The sequence below is a fragment of the Aspergillus ambiguus genome, assembly GCF_047715705.1.
Source record: "Aspergillus ambiguus strain CBS 117.58 unplaced genomic scaffold BDV59scaffold_10, whole genome shotgun sequence".
Lineage (NCBI taxonomy): Eukaryota > Fungi > Ascomycota > Eurotiomycetes > Eurotiales > Aspergillaceae > Aspergillus > Aspergillus ambiguus.
This window is the reverse complement of record NW_027395523.1, coordinates 243,593-264,141: the sequence shown is the minus strand read 5'-3', so window position 1 is coordinate 264,141 and position 20,549 is coordinate 243,593. Positions and strand designations below refer to the sequence as shown.

At 51.0% G+C, this 20,549-nt stretch overlaps 7 protein-coding genes across 7 annotated transcripts; 3 read left to right on the top strand and 4 right to left on the bottom strand.

Moving 5' to 3' along the window:
- Positions 1–3: 3 nt before the first annotated feature.
- BDV59DRAFT_175512 (inositol-3-phosphate synthase INO1) lies at positions 4–2,026 on the bottom strand. The gene is made up of 2 exons (XM_073689272.1): positions 1,855–2,026; positions 4–1,798 (listed from the first exon to the last, which is right to left on the bottom strand). Exon 2 carries the CDS (start codon positions 1,673–1,675, stop codon positions 71–73), a length of 1,605 nt encoding a protein of 534 aa, XP_073549219.1. The 5' UTR covers positions 1,676–1,798; positions 1,855–2,026; the 3' UTR covers positions 4–70.
- BDV59DRAFT_175511 (uncharacterized protein) lies at positions 2,006–3,142 on the top strand. Its single transcript, XM_073689271.1, has one exon. It carries the CDS (start codon positions 2,190–2,192, stop codon positions 2,895–2,897), a length of 708 nt encoding a protein of 235 aa, XP_073549218.1. The 5' UTR covers positions 2,006–2,189; the 3' UTR covers positions 2,898–3,142.
- Positions 3,143–4,805, bottom strand: BDV59DRAFT_175509 (uncharacterized protein). The gene has a single exon (XM_073689270.1). It carries the CDS (start codon positions 4,673–4,675, stop codon positions 3,239–3,241), a length of 1,437 nt encoding a protein of 478 aa, XP_073549217.1. The 5' UTR covers positions 4,676–4,805; the 3' UTR covers positions 3,143–3,238.
- A 565-nt stretch (positions 4,806–5,370) lies between these two features.
- Positions 5,371–8,365, bottom strand: BDV59DRAFT_11596 (uncharacterized protein). Its single transcript, XM_073686692.1, has 3 exons — positions 8,087–8,365; positions 7,943–8,035; positions 5,371–7,889 (listed from the first exon to the last, which is right to left on the bottom strand). The coding sequence occupies exons 1-3, from the start codon at positions 8,190–8,192 to the stop codon at positions 5,767–5,769; spliced, it is 2,322 nt and encodes a 773-aa protein (XP_073549216.1). The 5' UTR covers positions 8,193–8,365; the 3' UTR covers positions 5,371–5,766.
- Positions 8,366–13,614: 5,249 nt separating this feature from the next.
- On the top strand, positions 13,615–15,661 carry BDV59DRAFT_175501 (glycosyltransferase family 69 protein). Its single transcript, XM_073689269.1, has 3 exons — positions 13,615–14,304; positions 14,367–14,592; positions 14,680–15,661. Exons 1-3 carry the CDS (start codon positions 13,702–13,704, stop codon positions 15,090–15,092), a joined length of 1,242 nt encoding a protein of 413 aa, XP_073549215.1. The 5' UTR covers positions 13,615–13,701; the 3' UTR covers positions 15,093–15,661.
- A 66-nt stretch (positions 15,662–15,727) lies between these two features.
- On the top strand, positions 15,728–18,524 carry BDV59DRAFT_175499 (uncharacterized protein). The gene has a single exon (XM_073689268.1). The coding sequence runs from the start codon at positions 16,008–16,010 to the stop codon at positions 18,501–18,503; it is 2,496 nt and encodes an 831-aa protein (XP_073549214.1). The 5' UTR covers positions 15,728–16,007; the 3' UTR covers positions 18,504–18,524.
- A 778-nt stretch (positions 18,525–19,302) lies between these two features.
- On the bottom strand, positions 19,303–19,760 carry BDV59DRAFT_175497 (uncharacterized protein). The gene is made up of 3 exons (XM_073689267.1): positions 19,675–19,760; positions 19,506–19,613; positions 19,303–19,458 (listed from the first exon to the last, which is right to left on the bottom strand). The coding sequence occupies exons 1-3, from the start codon at positions 19,753–19,755 to the stop codon at positions 19,429–19,431; spliced, it is 219 nt and encodes a 72-aa protein (XP_073549213.1). The 5' UTR covers positions 19,756–19,760; the 3' UTR covers positions 19,303–19,428.
- Between the last annotated feature and the right edge of the window lie 789 nt (positions 19,761–20,549).

Here is a 20,549-nt window from a genome sequence, read left to right as displayed (position 1 = left end):
AATCGCAAGTTGATTTGTTCAAAGAGTGACTAGAGTTGGACTAGGGACTACGATGTAGTCATGGTTGGGACTAGAACAGCTTGTGCTCCAGGGTCATCTCCGACTCGGGCTGGAGGCCAACGCAGGCGCGGAAGATGTTGGTCAGAGCGTTGCGCTGCTTGTTCAGGGCGTTGACGACCGGGGTACCCGGGGGCGTCAGCGGAGCCTTGAGCATGTAGCTCAGAACGCTGAGCACGCTGTGGAAGCCCTTGTACTCGGCGGCGTCGTCGGCCTTCCAGGTGATGCGGGTCATCATCTCGGTGATCAGGACCAAGTCGATGATCAGAGGAGAGGCCAGGAGGGAGTCCTCGCAGATGTTGAACAGAGAGATGGTCTGGTGGCCACCCATGAAGATCTCCGCGTAGTACTCGTCCAGCGCGCGCTTGTTGTCCCCGACCGCCGGCATGTACTTGATCACGACGGTGTGGTCGGGGTGCTCGTCCTTCTCGTAGAGGATCTGGTTGGCAGCGACCATGTCGTCGACCACGTTGGACTTGGAGATCTCCTTGGAGCGGAACTGCTTCTGGGAGCTCAGGTTCTTGCCGTCGTTGTTGCCCAGGTGGTTGTAGCTGGCGATGGAGGTGAGCTTGATACCGGCGTTGATGAGGAAGTCCACGAGAGCCGACTTCATCTTGGTCTGGCCGGACTTGAAGTCGTCCCCACCGATGAACGCCTTGTGCTTCTCGGCCAGGTCGATGGCACCGGGCACGAAGGTGTTCTGGGGAGAACCGTTGATGAAGGGAACGTTGTCCAGAATACAAGCCACGGCGAAGACGGTCGAGGGGGAAACCTCCAAGTGGCCCGTCTTGATGGAGTTGACCAGGTTCTCCGCAGTATCGTTGACACCCGGGAGGATATCGGCGTAACGCTCGGTGTTGGCCGTCCACATGACGATGACCTTGTCCAGACCGTTCTGAGCCTTGAAGTCCCGAATGTCCTGCTGGATCTTCTCCACGTGCGCCCAGCAGGCCTTGGAGCCCTCGAGCACGTTGTCGGCCCGGTCCTCCTGGTTGGAGGCGATGAAGTCCGGGTAGTAGATACTGGGCAGGGGCTTCAACTCGGCCATTTCCTTGCGAACCTGCTGCTTCAGGGTCGGCTCGAGGACCTGGGCCCGGTCCATGGCATCGGCGAGGTTCACGCTGCTGATGTCCCAACCGCCCACGGCGAGGTCATTGGGGTGGACCATGGGCAGCATGTCGTGGAAGGGCACGTTGATCTCCTCACCGGTCTTGGCGTCAGTGCCCAGCTTGACGGTGGAACCCATGACGACGGAACCGTAGTAGTTGGAGGCCTGGGTGCCCTCCCGGGTCTCCCAAGTGAGACCGCGACGGTTGGCCAGGATACCCGCGGTGACGGTGGAGCCGTTGTTTCCACCCCAGCCGACCATCATGACACCAACCTTGCCGACATGGCGGTCGACCTTGAAATGGTAGTCCGTGGCCTTGGGGGTGGCCACCAGCTTGTTGTCGGCGGTGCGGGTGATGTCAGTGGTGTGGTAGGCATACTTGCTCTTGATCTCGGTGTCGGTGTAGACGACATTGGGCGAGCTGACGGTAAACTGAGGGGTGGCAGAGGGAGCAGCCGACCCGTTCACGGCGCCATTGGCAGCAACATCCGAACTAGCGTGAGGAGCCATTGCGGGGGAAGATTGGCGGGAGGAAGTTTCAAGAATGTAGCACGGATTTACTGTATGTATAATGCGTAATCCGGTGCCCCTCCGCGGTTGGACGAGCGCCGGCCGTTGAACGGGTGGTGACGCCTGGAACGGGGGGTTAGTATGGAGGAGGAAGTGGGGATGAAGGGAGGAGAGCTCACGAGTTAAGAAGTGTGGCGAAAATCTTGCCGGTTGGGAGCGATCACGCCTCGAAGAGAGTGATCCTAAGGAATTGAGAGCCGGGGAAGATGTTGGAGAGAGAGGAGAAGAGAAGAAGAGGGAGAAGGGGAAGAGGGAGAAAAGATGGTGGGGGAGTATTTAAGTCACGGGAATCACACCCACCCGTCCCTTTCCGGTAACCATCGAGCCGTCACTCCCCCCAGTACCAACAAGCGGTCAGGGGACGAGTGGAGACCTCATTCACGTATAACGTACGGAGGCGGGATTCCATGAGAGCAGACGGACAGATGCAGCTGCATTCTGCTGCTCCCTGTGCATGAACCGTTCGATCCGTATACCTCCTCTACACCCCCGAGCCGACTTCACCTCCTCAACCAGACTGTGCAGCGGAGCAGTGAAGCAGAAAATTTATCAATTCCTACACCTTCTAGCCGTCTCTAGCCCCTCCATCTCTGCCCCGCCGATTCCTCGGTCAATGCAGGTTCGGCATGGCGCTGGCGTGAATTCACCGCTAACCGCATCCTTCCCCGTTCTACGCCTCAATTGGCAGTTTCAGTCCCTGGATCGAATATCGGGGGTGGGAGCGGTCGCGTGTCGGCCAATCATGCCGTTCTCTCGTCGGTCATCTGGCAGACAACGCACCGGATGGAGAACATGGTGTACGACAAGTCGCTGCGATGCCGGGGCTACAGCCCGATGTCGTCGTCCAGAGACGGGGTCGACGTTTACTCCTGACTGGGACAGTCTGTGGTCTGCGCGTCAAGTGGGTCAGGACACTCCGGACAATTCTGGAGAAGCGGGAGTCTCGAAAACGCAGGTCCGCAGGTCGAACATGGGAAATCTCTACCGCGTACACCTCCGTGCAGGTACGAAGCAATGTAACTCAGAAATTCCCAGGAAAAGGGTAGGACACAGATCACGGAGCACACAGCTCCAGTTCCACCATGCATTAAGCTTAGGCAGCAATGGTGCCGTTGCGGCGGAAAACTCGGAGCCGGACCCATGGTTGCGATGTTACCCCTGAATCATCGGTGCTGTTTGCGGGCGTGGGAGGTAAGAGGCATGCGATACTGCGTACGATTTAACCAGTACTGGATATTAGGATATTGTTCGCCTTGTATGCAGAGCTGCGTCCGGAGAAGATTGTTCTCTCATCAAGATTTTCGTGGCGCTGAGGTAATCACGCCTCAGACCGACAAGGTTAGTTCCTTGCGCTATTAGGATACGTAGGACTTTTCCTACTCCTCCAATGGATAATTTAGAACTTGTATGGAAATTTCGATTGACCTAGTGTAGACTTGCTGAAAGGCCTGAATAGATCTGTTTAAATTATCTCACGGTTTCTTGAAATCTCCATGCCAGCCTCTACTCGCCTATCAACCCCATCACCAACTCCTCCCTCCACCGCCCAAACAGCCCTTCCACCAGCTCCCGCTCATAGAATGCCTCGTTCCAGTTGACTGACAAGACCAACTGATGGTCCCAGGTCCACACATTCGTCAACAATAACCGGTTGATCACCTCCACTGCCACCCACCACTCCGCCACCCGCAAGGTCCGCTCCGTTCCCTTCACCTCCGTCGCTAACAGTTCATTCAATTTGCCCATGGAGCTCAGCTCCGGGTGAGCCGGGCCCTGTCGCGGATCAGTCGGGGCGCGGCTTAGTACCTGCATGACCTTGTCCACGTAGGCAGGTAGAAACCCAAAGACGTTCCGCGGCGTTTCCTGGGCCAGATCGCGCCGGTACAAGGAGGTGAACGCATTGGCAAGGCGGACAAATTCGGTTTCTCTCAGAGCTGTTGTTGTTGTTGCTGCTGTTTCCGCCTCGGCGGAGCCAATGCAAGCCGGGGAGGAAGGATGGAGGGGCATCCGGAAGGGTAGGCCGGTGTGGTAGAGAGAGATGGCGGCGTCAGGCCCGTTCCAGGGGACGGGAAGGTACCGCCGTAAATCGATCGCGTTGAAGCCCACATAGTCTTGCTGCTCCTGCTGCGGCGTCAGCGAGAACTGGCGGGCAGCGAGAGCAAGGGCGGCGTGGGCGGCGGCGGTGACGGTGATCTTGCGAGTAGAGCAGGCGCTCAACAGGCGATCGGTTGTGCCCGAGTCGATGGACCGAAGGAGGCGTTTCGGCGTGGTTGGCAAGATGTTTGGCAACGTCGGGAGTGTGAGGGTTCTGCCCTCATAGAGGAATGGCTGAAGCTCTTCGTCCGCTGCAGCTGCGGTTGCAGCTAGGGACGACGCCGGTGCTGGGGATATGCCAGCGACGACGGCGTCTAGGCTGGGACAGAGCCGAGAGGGCTCAGTTCCGTCGAGGATGGGCTTCGTGCCGTCCGCAAGCAGTTGCAAGAAGGCAGATTGCAGGTGGAGCAGGCCAATGCCATCGATGCGCCAGTGTGGCGTGCGGAAGACCAGCTCGGAAGTCCCGAGCAGATAGTAGAGGTGAAAGCGAGGTGATGGCGCCAGCTGTTCGTACAGATCATCCGCACTTCGATCGGGCTCAACATGGAAAGTGGCTCTGGTCCAGGCGTTGAGCTCGGTGGCAGAAGTGAGTACGTCGTACGCAAAGCGCTCGCCGCCGCCTATCTCCGGTTCGGCAGCCAGTTGAGGGTAGACATGGCGTAGAGCTTTCCAGGCTTGTTCCACCGCGTGGACTGGAGGCAGTGGCGATTGCAGCCGCACAGTGCAGGTAATCAAGTAATGCTCTTTGTTCAGCGGCGCGCCAGCCGCAGCAACCGTACGGTAGAACTGCTCGATTGAGTCAAACGGACGCTCATACCGAATGGGGGAGACCTGTGTCCAAGACATGATGGGTTTGGTTGTATGGTTTCGTATATCTCAAGGCGGGAGGGAAGCAGCGCCAAAAATAAATACTGTCGTGTAGTGTACTCCACCTCATGTTTATCAAGGATCTCGTAGTAGCAGCCGACTACGGCCTGGTGCATTCCGGTAAGCATGCAGGCTGACAGTAATCTTAGCCCTCTTGTGGATACAAATATTATACTAGGTGATGCTAGTAAATGCTTAGCGTGAGATGGTTTCGATTTCAGTTCTCGCTGAGTGGGGTCCAAAAAGTACAAATGCGCTATAGAAAGTGGACGCGCAATTATTTCATTAAAACATTCACATAGATAGCTTCCATAGTGACACTGCTTTTGCAACCATCTGTAGTGATCCCAACAGTAGCCTGTCACTCGACAGCAAGGAGTTTGCTGACGACCAGGGCCAGTTACCTCCAGAACGCCATCTGGCTGCGGCAGAGAACCTAGATATCTCTCAGCTTCGGCAGAAGCGGTACAGCAACACCACACAGGACAAGCTAGACGAGACCCGTGTCTACTAAGACAAATCGGGGAAGTTATATCATCTAAAGTCCTTAAAGAACAGAGTCATACTGCGCATTTGAGCGCAGGGATTTGATTGTATCCTGACGGTATATCACTGGAGGCGGAGCGCAATTGGGGGTATTATAATGGAGCTGTGAGAAAACAGCTAAGTCGCTTGTCAGACCGAGAAAAGCACTGAAATACCACTATATACCGCACCATTACCTAGGTACGCAGTAAGTGTCTAGGCACTTTTTGGTAGCTGAACGGTCTTCAGTTGACAACGCTAAAATGCAGTATCGATCCCTGTCACCGGACGAGGGGTAAAGTATGCACAATATCCAGGCGTAAACACCCCTAAGACACACGAAAGGATGATAACTAAGTAATACAGCTAATATTATGCCAGCATGAGGTATGAAGCAGGAACGGGAATTCGGGCGGGGTATATAACAGACCAAGATGCAAGTCGAGAAAACGCAAATATACGAATACAAACATCCCACCAGCCTCGTGAAAGAAACCTGCCATCAGAAAGGCGTCAGGAGAGCAAGCAAAATAATAGTAAAGCAATCATATCATCATCAATCGGGTTGTCCTTCGTTCCGGGAAGCGACGTGCTCCAGGAGAAGGAGGCGGTCCGTACGGGCCGGCATCGTACGGTCCCGGTGGAGGCCGCAGCCCCGGACCAGGAGGACCTAGCATCGGTCCCGGCGGGTAGGGCCGCATACTGGGACCGGGATATCCAGGTGGTGGAGGTGGAGGATATCCGCGCGAGTAGCCCCGGGAATGGGCCAGCGGGGACGAGGGCATTGTCGGACGGCGGAAGCGATGCGGGGACATGGACGCGGCGGCGCGCCGAGCGTCGCGTTCACAGTACACTAGCCCGTTCCATTCGTAGTACTCGCCCTTGAGCAGGATGTGGCACGTGCGGCAAGTGAGACAGTCCGGGTGGAACTTGTGCGAGTCGGCCGGGCCCCGTCCAGTGCGCTCCACCGTCTCCAGATACTGTCCTTCAATGCCGGTGTGGCAGTTGTGGCACACGGAGCCGTTGCGCTCGTGGTAATGCTGGGAGCAGAACGGGCGGTCGCCCAGAACGTAGAAATCCGCCGTCTGAAACGGTGTGCGGCAGTCGTAGCAGACGAAGCACGCCTTGTGGTACCGGCCTGTGAGACGGCCGTCGGCGGACGACACCGACTTTCCCATGATCATCTCGCTGCAGCCTCGACAGCGGCCCTTCGGTCGCGGAGGCGGGCGGACGGCAGGCTCGGTGGCAGAACGCATCATGGTGGGCTTTTCGGGGAGATCGTCGGAGGTTGAGGCGTGTGCTTGGTGGCTGGGTGCCATGTTGAATCCGCCTCTGTTGATGGCCGGGTCGGTCGGGGAGTCTGGGCTGAAGAGTGCCTCGGGGATGCGTGGGGCTTCCAGCTCGACAGGGCTTTCGGTGTGTAAGGACTCGTCTAGGACGGGCTTGAGCCCGGAGTCGCTGGGGTGCTCCTCGGCGACGGGACCGAGGCGGCCCTGATCGGAGGGCTTCCGGCGCGAGCTTGCCTCAGATGCAATGCTGGAAAAGGATGTCCCGCTACGAGACTCGGAGGGGGAGGATTCCGAGGAGGCGGTTGAGCTTTCGGCCGTGCTGTCGGGGCCGGCGTGGTCCTGGCCGTCGAGGCCCAAGGCCCGAGCGAAGTTGGTCATGGAGAGATTGCTCTCGCTGTTTGCGTCGGAGTTCTTCCGCAGAGTGTTGTGCGGATCGGCGGCATGGTTCTCTGCAGCGGCGGGGTGCAGATGATCGGAGCCGGAGGGGCGGAAGGCCCTGTAAGACTGGTTGCTGGAGACCGATGGGGAGCGTCCCTCCGATACATCGGGCAGGTCCAGCGGCGGCCCATGCGTGCTATGCGATGGACTGTGGAAGAAGAGTTCTGCGGAGCCACGGGAACTGCTGTGTCTCTCAGATGTGGCATTGGATGATGGGCGAAGCGGACTGGGGTGAGGTTTGTCGTTTTCGCGTTTAGGGGGAAGTGCCTCCCCAGAGCTGCGGAAGTCAAAGCTCGTGCTGTCGCCTTTACCGTCGTGACGGGGGAAGACGTCTGACACGCTGGAGTCTGAGAAGGCGGAGGAGAAGTGAGGGATGGTTGGGGGGATGGGCGGGACGTCGTCGAGGTATTTGTAGGCGTATGACACACTACCGAAGGAAGGTCGACGGCTGGAGACGGCAGTTGACCGCTTGGAGCCGGAGTCGTATCGTGAACTCGCTAGAGAGGTCCGGTAGCTGCTCCTGCTGTCGATGGAGGCGCCATGTTTGTGGTGACCCCCGGGCTCTGCTTGCGAATCGTCGTCTTTTGACACGGGAGGGGGCGGGAGACCCTTGTCGGTGTCTAGTGGAAGGTGTGCGCTTGCCGGAGGTGGTGGGTTATCTGGGGTCATTGCGTTGGCGTATTGCGGGGAGGGCACCGGTGGAGCGGTGCGAGGGTCATTCAGCACGGCCATTCCGTCCGGTTTTCGCGTTGACATGGATCTGGGGAGAGGGAAGGTTGGGAGGGCGCCATCCAGACCGGGGGAGTGCGGTTCTGCGACGACTGGGGTGGTTTGACTTCGCTGGGGTGGAGGAAATGGCGAACGTTGTGAGATGGAGAGTGGTGAGGGGGTGAGGGCATCTTTCTCGTCGACGTCGCCGCCGGGGCGTAAGAACGGTTGGTCTGGTGAGGGTTACTGAATGATCGTGGCGGATGAAGAAGCCGGGAGAGCATACTGGCTTTGGAAGCATCGATGGGAGCTGGTCTGGCCGCACTTCTCGGCGGTGGTTCATATTGATATTTGGGAGGCGGTTGAGGAGGCCATGGAGCTGTCAGGAGTCAGTACGCCGGTTGGATATGCGGAGTGGAAGGCGACGTACCTGGGGAAGTGTCACAGATATGGTCCCCCATGGCAGAGATCTCGACATTGATGCCACAGTTGGAGCATTTGATCATGGGCAATATGCCCGGATCGGCGGCGGCCATGGTGAAGTCGTCAGGAGTCGTATCGTCCCCGATATCAAGACGTCCGGCAAGACGGGAGATGATGGATCATCTGGACGGGATGGGGATTGACGATAGAAGCTGGATCATGGAGACCGGTTCATAGAGTCGTGCAGCAGCCGGGACATACGGCGTCGTGCGTCATGGCGATGGTGGATGCAGCGAATCTAAATAGAAAGCGATGAACAACAACAAAAGAAGTTCCTCGTGCAGTGCTGGCCCAAAGGGGACTAGTGGGGCGCTAGGCCGCGTTAGTCGCTTTTAGTTGCTTTAGCGGTTGGCCAACACGCGTTCTTCTTCTGCTTCTTTTACTATGCCTTTTGCTGCGTTGTCTGTGTGTCGTCGGTCAAGTCGAGAGTAGTCAAGTGTACTAGAAGATCTAAGACTGCTCTATCATATCGGCTCTTTTTTATTCTCCCATTTTCCGCCGTACAACGGAACCCAGCCAGATCAATACTACCCCTGACCGCAGATCATCCTCAGGGGCTCCAGATGCACGACCCTCCAAGGTCTGCTTTCTTTTCCTCTTCTGGCGCTCTCATTGGACCCAGTGCATCCCTTAAACTCTTTCCAGCAAAGCTCGGGGTTCGCTGCCCTTACCCGACTGAGTATTCCTTCCGGCGATCCCGTCAGTCCAGGCCTGTCAGGACACTGTGCTCCTTGCGTATGCCAAAGACAAATCCTCCGATTCATGATAAAAATAACCCCAGCTCGCGTCCGAGTGTCGTGCCTGGCGTGTTGCATTGTGCCCTGTATCACCTCCCATCCCGTTGGCTTTCTGGGCGGACAGGAGCACTTCGATCACGAACCGCTGATCCTTGTCCCATGGCTCATCCGTCGGGAACCCACCACTCACAACTCTCTATCACGCAAGCGACTCGGCAGGGGTCAGACTGAAGACAGAAAGGGGTTCATCTGCTTCAACCAGCGTTCTGTTCGGAGCCCGCCAGGAAAGTATAATAAATTAATTCCTCATCCACTGGCACGCCTTGGGAACTCTTCTCGCCATGCCGTCGGGAATATTGATGCCTGGAAGATGATATATCCACCTCTGATCGCTCGAATCCACTGTGGTTCCATTATCCCTTGCATGGCGATGATTTTCAACGGTTTCCCTCGACTGAATCTTCCGTCTCCAGACTCCAGACTTCAGACTCCAGATGTCAGAGTGCAAATTTCCGAATTTTGAGTCACTATGGGGCCCCCATACAGACAACTACAGTGAACCAGGAAGATACGAAGACGATCGTAATCCGAGTCGATGTAGAATGCCATGCGCGGTACAACGTATTCCCTAGGCAGTACTGCGTACAGCCTTGAGCAAATTTCCGCTCTGCGGAGTAGCCTTACAAGGACCCTGGGTGTATGTGCGAGCGCATCCTGTGTACTGCATATCCCTCGAGGCCCCATGGTCCACAGCGGCAGATGCGGCTACCCCTGACTTTGGGATCGTTGCCCTCATGCAACATGCAACCAAGAGTTGCGCGTCGCGTTTGCATCATCAAGATCGGCCAATCTGATCAGCAGATGCCTGAGAAGGAATTGTATCAGCATGTGGGTCAGTTTGTTTAGTGCGGCGTTGTTGTCCGCCGTACGATTAACTGAGTACGGAGTATTCCGTACGCTGAAAAAATCTTATAAAATGCTAAACTCATGTTTTAATCATTAACTTTTGTCGATGTATTACACTATCAACTGATGCACAAGCGGCCAGATCCTCTCATACGACTACAGTATGACCATAGAAAGCGGCATTGAAAAGATTACGTGTGACGTGACTCAAGGCCACTAAAGACGGGAGGGTACTCAAGCAACGCAGGAGGTCAGCATGCACTACGGATAACATAGGTACACACGACCGAACGAATCGCAATTACTATACAATGACACTATTAATCGATGCCAACATCTCATAACCCATCCTTTAACTAGTAAGTTTGGTCCTTCACCATTAAGCCTTCCCGGTACAGGGCGATCCTCATGACCACTCCCATGCGTATAAATAGTCTCACTATTTCTTTATACATCGCTGCGCATACATGGTAGATGTGGGGCGCTATTAGATTACTCTCTGGTCTCTCAGTTATAGCTTTGGAGGCAAAGGCATACCGATAAAATCCCGACCGGATGAAGAACAAGGAACTCGTGTGCTCACATATTAGCCAATCCAACGGACATTTGTGCCAGTTTTCTAGACAGTCTACAAATTCAACGCCAGTTCTCTTTTAACAGTGTCTAACATTCTTTATCTAATATATCTAGCCTTCGCCGGAGGGAACGTTACGGGATGGTAAGTGCTCAAACTCTCTTAGAGTAATCCAACGAGCGGAGACATCATTATAAGCGATGTATGGTCTAGGTATCCTTCATAGTAACCCTATATTTAACAATATACCCTTGAACGAGCAAGACTGCTACGTAATATTTATTAAATTAAGCGCTCAACGTCGCAGAATGAACAGCAATTACTACTAGGGATCATTCTTTTAATTATAAACAAAGATAGGAGGTCAAAAGGGAGGAACGGTAGTTTTATTTAAAGCGCTATTACGAACTACCTAGGTAGTTCTACACGAAACCACGTTTATTCCCTTTATATTTTGACAAGGCTACTGTCTCCTGCTTTAGGACGAGACGCCATCGCTTCCAGAATAGCCCTAGCGAGCTTTTGTATACAGGGTGATACCCGGGCAATATCGCCCGTTCTTACCACGCCGAATGTCGCACTACTAGCTCAAAAAATCCTTAGAAAAAAACGAACCCTCTCGTCTGAGTTCGAGATCCACTGCCACTGCTGATTTGGGCCTCGACCGATATGTCGACAATACCTATCACGGAAAGCCTAACCAGCCCGCAAATATACTACAGCCTAAGGGAAGGTTACTTGATTCACCTATGCATGTATCTAGCTTTGAACTCCTGGTTCAGTCCCGATAAAGAGGATAGAAATATCGGAATACTTGTATACAGCGTCGGAATCCTTTGGAAGCGTGGCGTGAGGGAGAAGGAAGAGGAGGGAGAATGAGAGATCGCATTGTATACTACCTCAGGGAGGTGCATGCTGGCAGCAGCACAACAGGCAGGAACAGGGAGGGACATCCCACACCATTTTTACCGATTATACTTGTGAAATAAGAACTGCTGGTCGTCATGAAGGCAAAGATTCCCTGATATATTGCTATTTCACAGACGATGGAGTTGGCATGGTCTTATTTACCTGTTCGCTGTGTTGGCAGGAACGGGTGATGGTGTGGAACAGCCATAATCGTATTGTACAGAACCACAAGTATTGATAGAATTCAACGTCATTTGGCTGAGCATAGTCCGACCATAGATCCAATTGCTAAGGAGAACGCTAATTGCTAGATACAACGCGCGAAGGACAACTCGAATTTTCAACCTCCTATAATAGGAAGTCGGTGGTTAGGATACTTCCCCCACAGATATCCTTTTTTTTCCCCTCGATCTTCAAGAGTCTTATTTCCTTTCTTTCTCACCGCGGTGGTTCAAGAACCTTGGGTGGTCGACCGGCGTCTCGCATCTCAATGTTGCTACTGCGGTACAGGTCTGGGATCAGGAGTTCCCTGACTAGGGCACTTTTCGGTAGCGGAACGATCAACTCTATACTGATTGATGATGTAACTTCTTTCAGCCTCAATCTCGCGTTCCTCATTACCGCATCACACGACCTGCGTCGTCTACGAGCTCCTTCAATTCAATCTTCAACCTCAAGCCGCTCTCCTGCGCATTGTTTTCCTCGCTTATCGAAATCTAACAGCCATCGGCACGCGCAAAAGGATTAAAAAATAGAAGAAAACAAACGAACGAACAAAAGAATATTCCTGGTTCTCCTTGTCACAATCCACCTTGGTATCTGGGATTGGGATCTATTCAAATTAGCCATTGTAGATATTGACCATAGGATCTATACACTTACACCGTGGACGTCTACCTTAGCCTTTAGCAGCTTTCTTCCCTCGCGCTTCTGTTCGAGGGACTTATAAGCACATGGTTCCCTTCTCCTTCCTGTCCCCCTTCTCCTTGTCATCATCCACCTTGTTATCATCGCTGTTTTCACGCTATTCAGATTAGCTATTGTACACTTACACCGCGGGCGTCCATCTGAGCCCTTAATTGATTTCCTCTCTCCCGCTTCTGTTCAAGGGCCTCCATCATCTCCTCGATTCCAGTTTCAATGTGGACCAGATCGAGCTTCTAATTCCCGAGTATTTTGATTAGGTTTTAGTCACATAAGTTTGTAATTAGAATTACTTACGAGTTCACCCTTTGTCATTTATTAGACATTTCGGCAGCGCAGTTCACGTTAGATCTTGCGGTCTGTGAGGTGCGTCCGGTCATGGTTGGATGTTGCTGGTCGGAGGGGACTGTCTCCAGGAGACAGTCTCATAAGAGTGTGATCGAGAACCTGCCAGCTTATTGCTTGATATATGTTCAAGCTCGTGAGTCTGAATAACTCGATAGTATCTGGCCGCTTCGGTAATATTCTTAGGCCGCTGTATCTTTTCCCCAGGTGCTGCCCATACACAACCTTGGTCTCCCATGAATAAAGCATATTGACACGTCCTGCAGCCTTCCAATTCCACTCAGAGTTCTATATAGGATGGAACAACGCCTGGTGAAGTCGAAGTGAACGGAAGCCAACTTTGGGTACAGTCTTTTTGGAAAGGTAACCTCATGTTGTTGATATATGCAGCATTCAACTTCCCTGGCATAACGTATGTTCGCGCTTCAACTCGACCTCACATTCTATCTAGATCTTTTCCCATCACAATCTTACTGAATAATGATCACCACTAATATAAGTCATCAGTCGCCCAGATCCCCACTTTGTCAGCGCCAGATTGGCTTTTACGCAAGAGTCGCGAAAATTTAGGAACTGGAAAGTGTTGCAAGTCAATCGTTTATCAAACTCAATAAATGTAGATACAGGCATTAACTACAGCCAGATCATCCTAGCCCCCTCACTGGAATCAGTTCAGATCGGATGGGAATGATATCAACTATTTGGTGCCGATGAAATGGGGCCAACTAACAGAGATATTGCATATTCTTTAACAGATCTGGTGCAGTTTGCAAATGATTTGCTTAGTGACATGGGATGTTATGCCCTGTACTGGTATAATACGTGTCAAGGTGGCGAATAAACTGACGGCGTGATTATGTATGAGTTTTAATTTGATATGGGTAGAGAAGTGAACTTGAGCAGCAACCAAGTTTTTCATGGGTGCGCTTCCTCGACCGTTTATAGTAGAGAAAGTCTTCCGGTAGGGTCTACCCCTGGGTCCTCACCCGTTGTTACTGACAGGGGTCAGCACGTGACACGATGCCCTACTGATGTCGGTGAAGAACGGCAGAACTTGTAACTCCTCCTGTCGAACGTTGCGGCTGTTAAGGGTTTCGCTTCCTCAAAGAGCCAACTCTTATCATCTCCTCTCCTAGATGAAGCGATTTCTGACCCTGACCCGTCCAAATGCGCTTACTAGCATATGATATCTCACCGTTCTTCCGTTATGGGTTGCCCCGCCGGTACGGTCCGCGGCGCCGTCTTCTCCAGGCCGTGTTGATAAGTCTCGTTCTCTGGACTGTTCTAGACGTGCTGCTTATACATCGACGACTGCTGAGTGCGGATACGACACGGCCTCGCTTACCAGACCAACCAGAGCGGATTTATATTGCAAGTATGCACTGGAACAATGAGGCGATTCTCAGGAGCCACTGGAATGATGCTATCATTCAATTGGCTAAGAAATGGGGTGCGGAGAATATTTTTATAAGCGTTTTTGAAAGTGGGAGCTGGGATGATACGAAGGGTGCTCTTCGCGATCTGGATATCGAGCTAGATCGACTTGGTGTGAGAAGAAACATTACCCTTTCAGATACTACTCATGAGGACGAAATAACAGCTCCACCTTCGACTGAAGGTTGGATAGATACTCCTCGCGGACGGAAGGAACTCAGGCGCATACCCTATTTGGCTCGGCTTCGTAATATGACTTTGCGGCCTCTGGAGGACCTAGAAGAACAAGGTATAATGTTTGACAAGGTCCTGTTCCTAAACGACGTGGTATTCACAGTATGTAACGATTGTACTAAGTTTCACTGGAGAAATTACAGCTAACATATGGGACATGACAGGTAGAGGATGTTATTACATTACTCAACACAAATGATGGTGTATACGGTGCGGCTTGCTCCTTGGACTTTTCTCGACCGCCACTTTATTATGATACCTTCGCATTGCGGGATAGTAATGGCGATGAACATGTTATGCAAACATGGCCTTATTTCCGCTCTTCAATTTCTAGGCATGCGCTATTTAGCATGTCGCCTGTTCCTGTCAAGAGTTGCTGGAACGGCATGGGTAAGCTCAATCCTTTGCTTCTTACTCCATCTCACTCTTTATCTAAATTTGCCTTTCTTCCTGCCTTTACTTACCCTACTTGAGTAGTGGCTATGCCTATTGAACCGTTCGTATCAGGCGTGCCGTTACGATTTCGTGGGATTTCCGATTCTCTAGCCCTATCTCATCTTGAGGCCTCTGAGTGTTGTTTGATTCATGCGGATAATCCTCTCTCGATAGAGCGGGGCGTCTACCTAAATCCGAAAGTTCGTGTCGGTTATAACGGGGTTGCGTACGCCAAAGTTCACCCCGCCAGCTCCTGGTTGACTCCACAGACTCTTACACTAGCTCTGTGGGAGAACAGAATTCGACGCTGGGCCACCACTACCATTTTGAAGAAGTTTGTTGTACATTGGAGAGTCTCCCACTGGGAGCGATCTAGCCGCCAGCATGAAACTGGTGAATTTTGTTTGATAAACGAGATGCAGGTACTCGTTGCTAATGGCTGGGCACATGTATAGAGCTCACATCTTGGGAGGATACCAGGCCTATTCCACCTGAACTCGAAGATTACTTGGAATCGTGCTAGAACGAAACCACTGTGATTGCAATCCACAGGTATAGGATGGATAGATGAAGAGCAATCCAATGGCCGACCGGATTTAGCCAAGTGGCTTTCATAGTGCTGAAACATCTGTGGAAGCTGCTACATGGGCTCCTGTATTTCGTTTTGTTGAAGGTCGAGGGAAGGTACCAAAGCCTTCTAGTATTCACTTACACGATATCACAGCCTGAACAAAACGGATGTCCGCATGCTATCCGGATAGTAATAGGTATCCCAGTGCCACTTCTTCGGTAGCAACTTACGGATTTAGAACGGCGGGACAAATCTTGTGGTTTTGCCCGGACGGACCTATTCATTTTGTTGGCTCGACTAGTCGATCAGCTACGGTGGATAATCAAATTTCCAAGCGCCAGGCTATTCCAAATAAGACTGATAGGCTGTGGGTGGCCCAAAAATGGCCGGCGTTGTCTCTAACATATGTTCTAATGTAGACTAATGCAACATCACTGCGCCGCAATACCATCCACTATGCAGTAAGCTCCGCTTCGGCTATAATTGTCGCGCATGCCCCTTCAGGCATAATCAGGGGCTAACACAATGTCCAAAGCCCTATCCCCTATTTTACTTCTACATATCCGGTCAGTAGATTTTGCGATTCCATAGCAAACCGAGCTGCAACAATGACGGCTACACATGGTTCTGATATCCCTCGGGATATCGGGATCCAGCTTGCACATTTATCGCGCTACACCCAGGCGACACAATCGCCGTTGGAAGACGAACCACCAGATTCCTCAAATATGATCGCAGAAAATGAGCAGGTTGGACTGCATATACCAGTCGGGGAGTGAGTGTTTTCCAAAGCAAGAGAATGTCAAGATGTGCTAATGATAGTTTATCATATGGATCTGAGGGAGTTTCTGTTGCATCCCATCGCTATCAGAATTCCGACTCAAATTCTAGCGAGTGCAACATGGATGGCTCAGTCATATCTTCTGTCCAGGTTTCGCCCGAAAAGCCATCCTTGCGTTATACCATTTCGAATCTGTTTCATGCCTTTAGATCTGCGGTATCAAGATATTTATCCACAGTGCAGGATCAGATGCGTTGGAAACGAATAGGGCAGCATGAACAAAGTTTCGGTTTCCTTGACCATCTCCACGCCTTATTGAAGAATATTGGCATCACATTTATCCGAAATTTGTGGTCCAAGTTATCCGGCGCAGATTTCACTGAAGAACGCAAAGTCTTTATGAGCAGGAGTAAGACTATTGCTGCAGTGCGCTCCATTCTCCATATTCTTCCCGTTGGTGCAGCTTTAGGGCTGTTAGTTCTCAACTCAATTGGTTACTATATCGGCGGGGAATTGTCCGGGCGTTCAGGACAAGATGCAGAAAAGCTAGCAGCACTTTCCTTCGCCGCCAAAATTCATGAGCTTACCATGCTTGCTTCCCTAGGAGCGGTGCTGATTACTTATATTCGAAAAGAGCTTGCTTTTGGCGACGGCCTGCCCTTCGGGGCGCTTTTCAGTGGCCTACAGTTCCAGGACATAAGCTTTCTATGGTCTCTTGAGATGTGGGGTACCATTTACCATGAATGGCAAAGGAAAAGTACGAAATGGTTCATTATATGTTTGATTCTCATATGCACATTTCTCGGGCTGACAGTGGGCCCATCGACGAACAACCTCATGAAGCCACGTCTTGATGATTGGCCTGCGGGGGGTACAAAGTTTTGGATTAATGGCACAAAGGACGAACTCTTCCCGCGAGAGCTTGAAAGTGTCGAGTCCATTTCGCATTGCGCTGTAGATCACGGCGATCTTTCTTGCCCAGCTGGAAACTGGCAAGTCCTGAGTCAAAACTACTATTCATTCTTTCCGAAACTCGTTGACGGCGGCAGTGTGCCCCAAAATATTACTGTATCCAGTCCTGCCTCTATTCGATCGTTCGGTATAAGGTCTCGCAATGTGTTCACACAGCACGAGATGCTTTGGGGCAACGCTTTCACGATAGCAACAACACCAGTCTCTGCAGTTGCCGATAGTCTCGCAGAACTTGGCAGGCTATGGTCTTACGCTGCCGCCAATATTGATGTCGGCCGCTTCAAATATCGAAATGATGCTACGTTTATTGTCAACTCTTTGCAACCAGTGGTGCTCACTTATTGTAGTGAGTCACATTACAGCCCTTCTGACAATATCACCCTTGATTTTCCTGCACTGAACAGAGTGTCCCTATCCTCGGGTCCAAATACTGCCGCAACCAGCCAGGCCAGTGCTGGATTGTACACCTTTTCGGAAAGGCTTGTCGGGGATAAGATTGCTCATTTACTTCAACCTGGCATGACTCCCTCCCTTCTTTGGGTTGACGACAACAGTCTGCTTCGAAACATTGACGCTACGTTGGCTGCTATTTTTACAATTCCGGAAGGTCCTGAGACCAGCCCAAAGTACTTTACTTGCAGCGTGGATAGCAGACTGACTAATGTGACACTGAAATCCACCCGGAATAGAATAAAAATCGTTTCAGGTGAACCGTTGGATTTTGATGATAATGGGACTTTCCATGCAAATTGGCCGCGAATTAAACCCAGCGCGGCATGGGCAGCATATTTAACTCCAAAACTTCCTGACACGAATGATACCATCCTCTCCACCATCACCTCAATAGCAGGTATCTTCAACAGCTCAGCTCCATCTGCATCTTATTATTACGAAGTTATCGTCGAAAACATTATCGCAACTCTCGTCGCCAATGGTATCGGACGATCAAGTTACGAATATGGTATTGTAATGGACCTCAAAGATGACATTGGTCCGAGTGGCGTTTGGGGAGGTGGCGAGTGGACTTACGAGATTATTCCGAGAGGCGGAAGGATGGGACACGGAGGGAACGCCTTCGATCCTTCGCCTTCCACGCAAAATAGATCCACCGAAATGGTCATGACTGCCTATGTTAATGGTTATGCATATAGTCCTTCAGGTGTTATGACGAAACTCGAGATGATTGTACTTGCCGCCTACGCAACAGTGGTCATAACGCACGCGATTTATTCAATCTATAGTGGGTTGTCCTCTGGTAGCTGGGGGTCAGCTCCGGAGATTGCAGCACTTGCTTGGAACTCGACGCCCTCCGACAAAATGAAAAACACAGGGGCTGGTATATCGACAGTCAGCGTGTTCAAGAATAATATTCGGGTTATACAAAAGGGCGACAAACTGGAGATTTTAGTTCAGGATAACAATGAGAGGGCAGAGAAGCTAGAATCCGCCATACCAAAGGGATCTGAAGACGCACAAGGATTAAGTGCAAGGACGGAAATTAGAGAGATTGAACCAGTCGAAGAGAATAAAGAATATGCATAGGGTTTTGAGTGATTATGAGGCGATAATCTGAATAAAACGGCTATTGATGTTTTATGCTGTGTCTTGACTACAGTAATATTTGATAGGCCAGGGCGTCAATACCCCATAGAGATCTACCATCTCAGTGCCGAGTAGACGGTTAAAGTATTATTAATACTTCATTCTTATGGTCAAGTCATGAAGGAAGTGGTGGATGGAGTTCATCAATATATTGGCCGAACCATCTGAAGAAGTCCGACATGCTGTCTACCGGAGGAACCAGTAGTTAGTTACCGTAAGAAGACTGATTTATATAAGCAACACTCGCCGCATGCTAACACAGCATGCTGCGGTTATTTACTCAGTGTGGTTGACTATAGGCAATCAAGGCACGCCTTTTCATCGCTGATATTGGATATCGGCAGTTGTCAAGAATTATGTGAGACTATGGTTTAACTGTAGTGGGAGAGACAAGTCGCCTTTACCAAATGATGGGGGCAAAAGGCATTGCTTCACGCCCAGAAAGGCAGTTGTTTGGTAAATTGGAATTGTTATGGAGTAAATCTGGCGTAAAACCAGAACGCGTCTGTCCGGTCCCAAGTGTCGCATACGCGTGGATAAGCATCTTTGGCCGTTATCCCCAGCTCTGTGGGTCGTAGACGGTACTGGCGTCTGCTTCCTGGTCTTTCAGGGAAATTCTACACTATGACTGACTGTGATTGCTAACGCCATTTGGAACATTGTGTATATGAATGAAGATGTAAGTGGTAGCGTGGGGTTGATTATGGTATTCTTGTTGAAGATGAAGAAGGATAATCATAGCCTATGTCTTAGGCGGGCTTCTAAGCTCTAATATTTGTAGATCACGCTACTTTTTATATTCGAATCTATCCTTTTCAAGTCCGGGCCAGACTCCAAAACGGCCGACTTCGAAGAGTCTTTGCGTTCAATTCAGGAATCTTCCTAGGATTTGGATCTATCCAAATTAGCTAATACAAATATTAACAAGTCTTATATACTTACTTTGCGCGCGATCATCTCTTCTCTCACCATCTTCTCCCGGTCCTTTTTCCCCTCCAGTGTCTGTAGGTTATTGACAATCTCTGACCGAAGGTGGTTGAAATCAGCTATCTAATTCCCGGGTATTCTGATTACTTTTCAGTCCCATAAGTTTATAATTAGAATTACTTACGAGTTCTTCCTTTGTTATGTACGCCATCGGGTGGCGTCGGATCTCACGTCTCTTTCTGGCAGCCTCCGATTGCTGCGTCATTGTTGTTCGAGAGATCAGACGCTGTCGGTCGGCTGGACCACAAGGCTCGTAGCCTTGCTGGTGAGATATTTAACTAGTATTTATACACTTACCGCGCGAGCTTCCAACTCGGCTCTCAGCTGTCTTGCTCTCTCTTGCTTCTGTTCAAGGGACTCCTCCATTTCTTCAATTCCAATTTCGATGTTGGTGAGGTCGAGCTTCTAATTCCCGGGTATTCTGATTAGTTTTTAGTCCCATAAGTTTATAGTTAGAATTACTTACGAGTTCTTCTGGTGTCATATATTGGACACATGGAGACAGTCTCATAAATATGTGATCGAGAACCTGTTAGCTCATTGTTCAATATATATTCAAGCTCGCGACGTTGAATAACTCGATGATATCTGACCGCTGCGGTAATGTTCCTAGGGGGCTGTAAATGTTCCCCAGAAGTAGTTGGTAATTTCCGAGCAGCTATCTCGGAAGGTTGTTAAAGTAGAGTGTTCCACTTTTCCCTAGATCTCTTTGATAGAGAGGTAATGGAAACACCAGCGAATCGGGCAACATAGTGACAGTAGTCCTTGACTAATCTCTAAGCCAACAGAAGACCAGAGTACCTAGTATGGAGGACCTGGGATGTCGGATGTCGGATGTGGATAATGGTCTGTAAAGAGGAAGGAGGAGGAACGGAGAAGAAGGAGGGACGAGATCTTCGAAGGCGATATATAGAGGCTAGCGCGTATTCACTTGATTAGCTGATTGGAAAAAAGGATAATTCAATACTTATACCGACCATTAACCAACTACGCTTCAGC

Bases quoted from the DNA above. Each gene is read 5' to 3' on its own strand.
- BDV59DRAFT_175512 (XM_073689272.1), bottom strand. From the start codon at position 1,675: ATGGCTCCTCACGCTAGTTCGGATGTTGCTGCCAATGGCGCCGTGAAC.
- BDV59DRAFT_175511 (XM_073689271.1), top strand. From the start codon at position 2,190: ATGAACCGTTCGATCCGTATACCTCCTCTACACCCCCGAGCCGACTTC.
- BDV59DRAFT_175509 (XM_073689270.1), bottom strand. From the start codon at position 4,675: ATGTCTTGGACACAGGTCTCCCCCATTCGGTATGAGCGTCCGTTTGAC.
- BDV59DRAFT_11596 (XM_073686692.1), bottom strand. From the start codon at position 8,192: ATGGCCGCCGCCGATCCGGGCATATTGCCCATGATCAAATGCTCCAAC. The intron at 8,036-8,086 runs GTACGTCGCCTT...GACTCCTGACAG, and splicing joins TATCTGTGACACTTCCCCAG to CTCCATGGCCTCCTCAACCG. The intron at 7,890-7,942 runs GTATGCTCTCCC...AACCCTCACCAG, and splicing joins CATCGATGCTTCCAAAGCCA to ACCAACCGTTCTTACGCCCC.
- BDV59DRAFT_175501 (XM_073689269.1), top strand. From the start codon at position 13,702: ATGCGCTTACTAGCATATGATATCTCACCGTTCTTCCGTTATGGGTTG. The intron at 14,305-14,366 runs GTATGTAACGAT...GGGACATGACAG, and splicing joins TAAACGACGTGGTATTCACA to GTAGAGGATGTTATTACATT. The intron at 14,593-14,679 runs GTAAGCTCAATC...CTACTTGAGTAG, and splicing joins GAGTTGCTGGAACGGCATGG to TGGCTATGCCTATTGAACCG.
- BDV59DRAFT_175499 (XM_073689268.1), top strand. From the start codon at position 16,008: ATGTCAAGATGTGCTAATGATAGTTTATCATATGGATCTGAGGGAGTT.
- BDV59DRAFT_175497 (XM_073689267.1), bottom strand. From the start codon at position 19,755: ATGACGCAGCAATCGGAGGCTGCCAGAAAGAGACGTGAGATCCGACGC. The intron at 19,614-19,674 runs GTAAGTAATTCT...CCCGGGAATTAG, and splicing joins ACATAACAAAGGAAGAACTC to ATAGCTGATTTCAACCACCT. The intron at 19,459-19,505 runs GTAAGTATATAA...TAATTTGGATAG, and splicing joins AAGAGATGATCGCGCGCAAA to ATCCAAATCCTAGGAAGATT.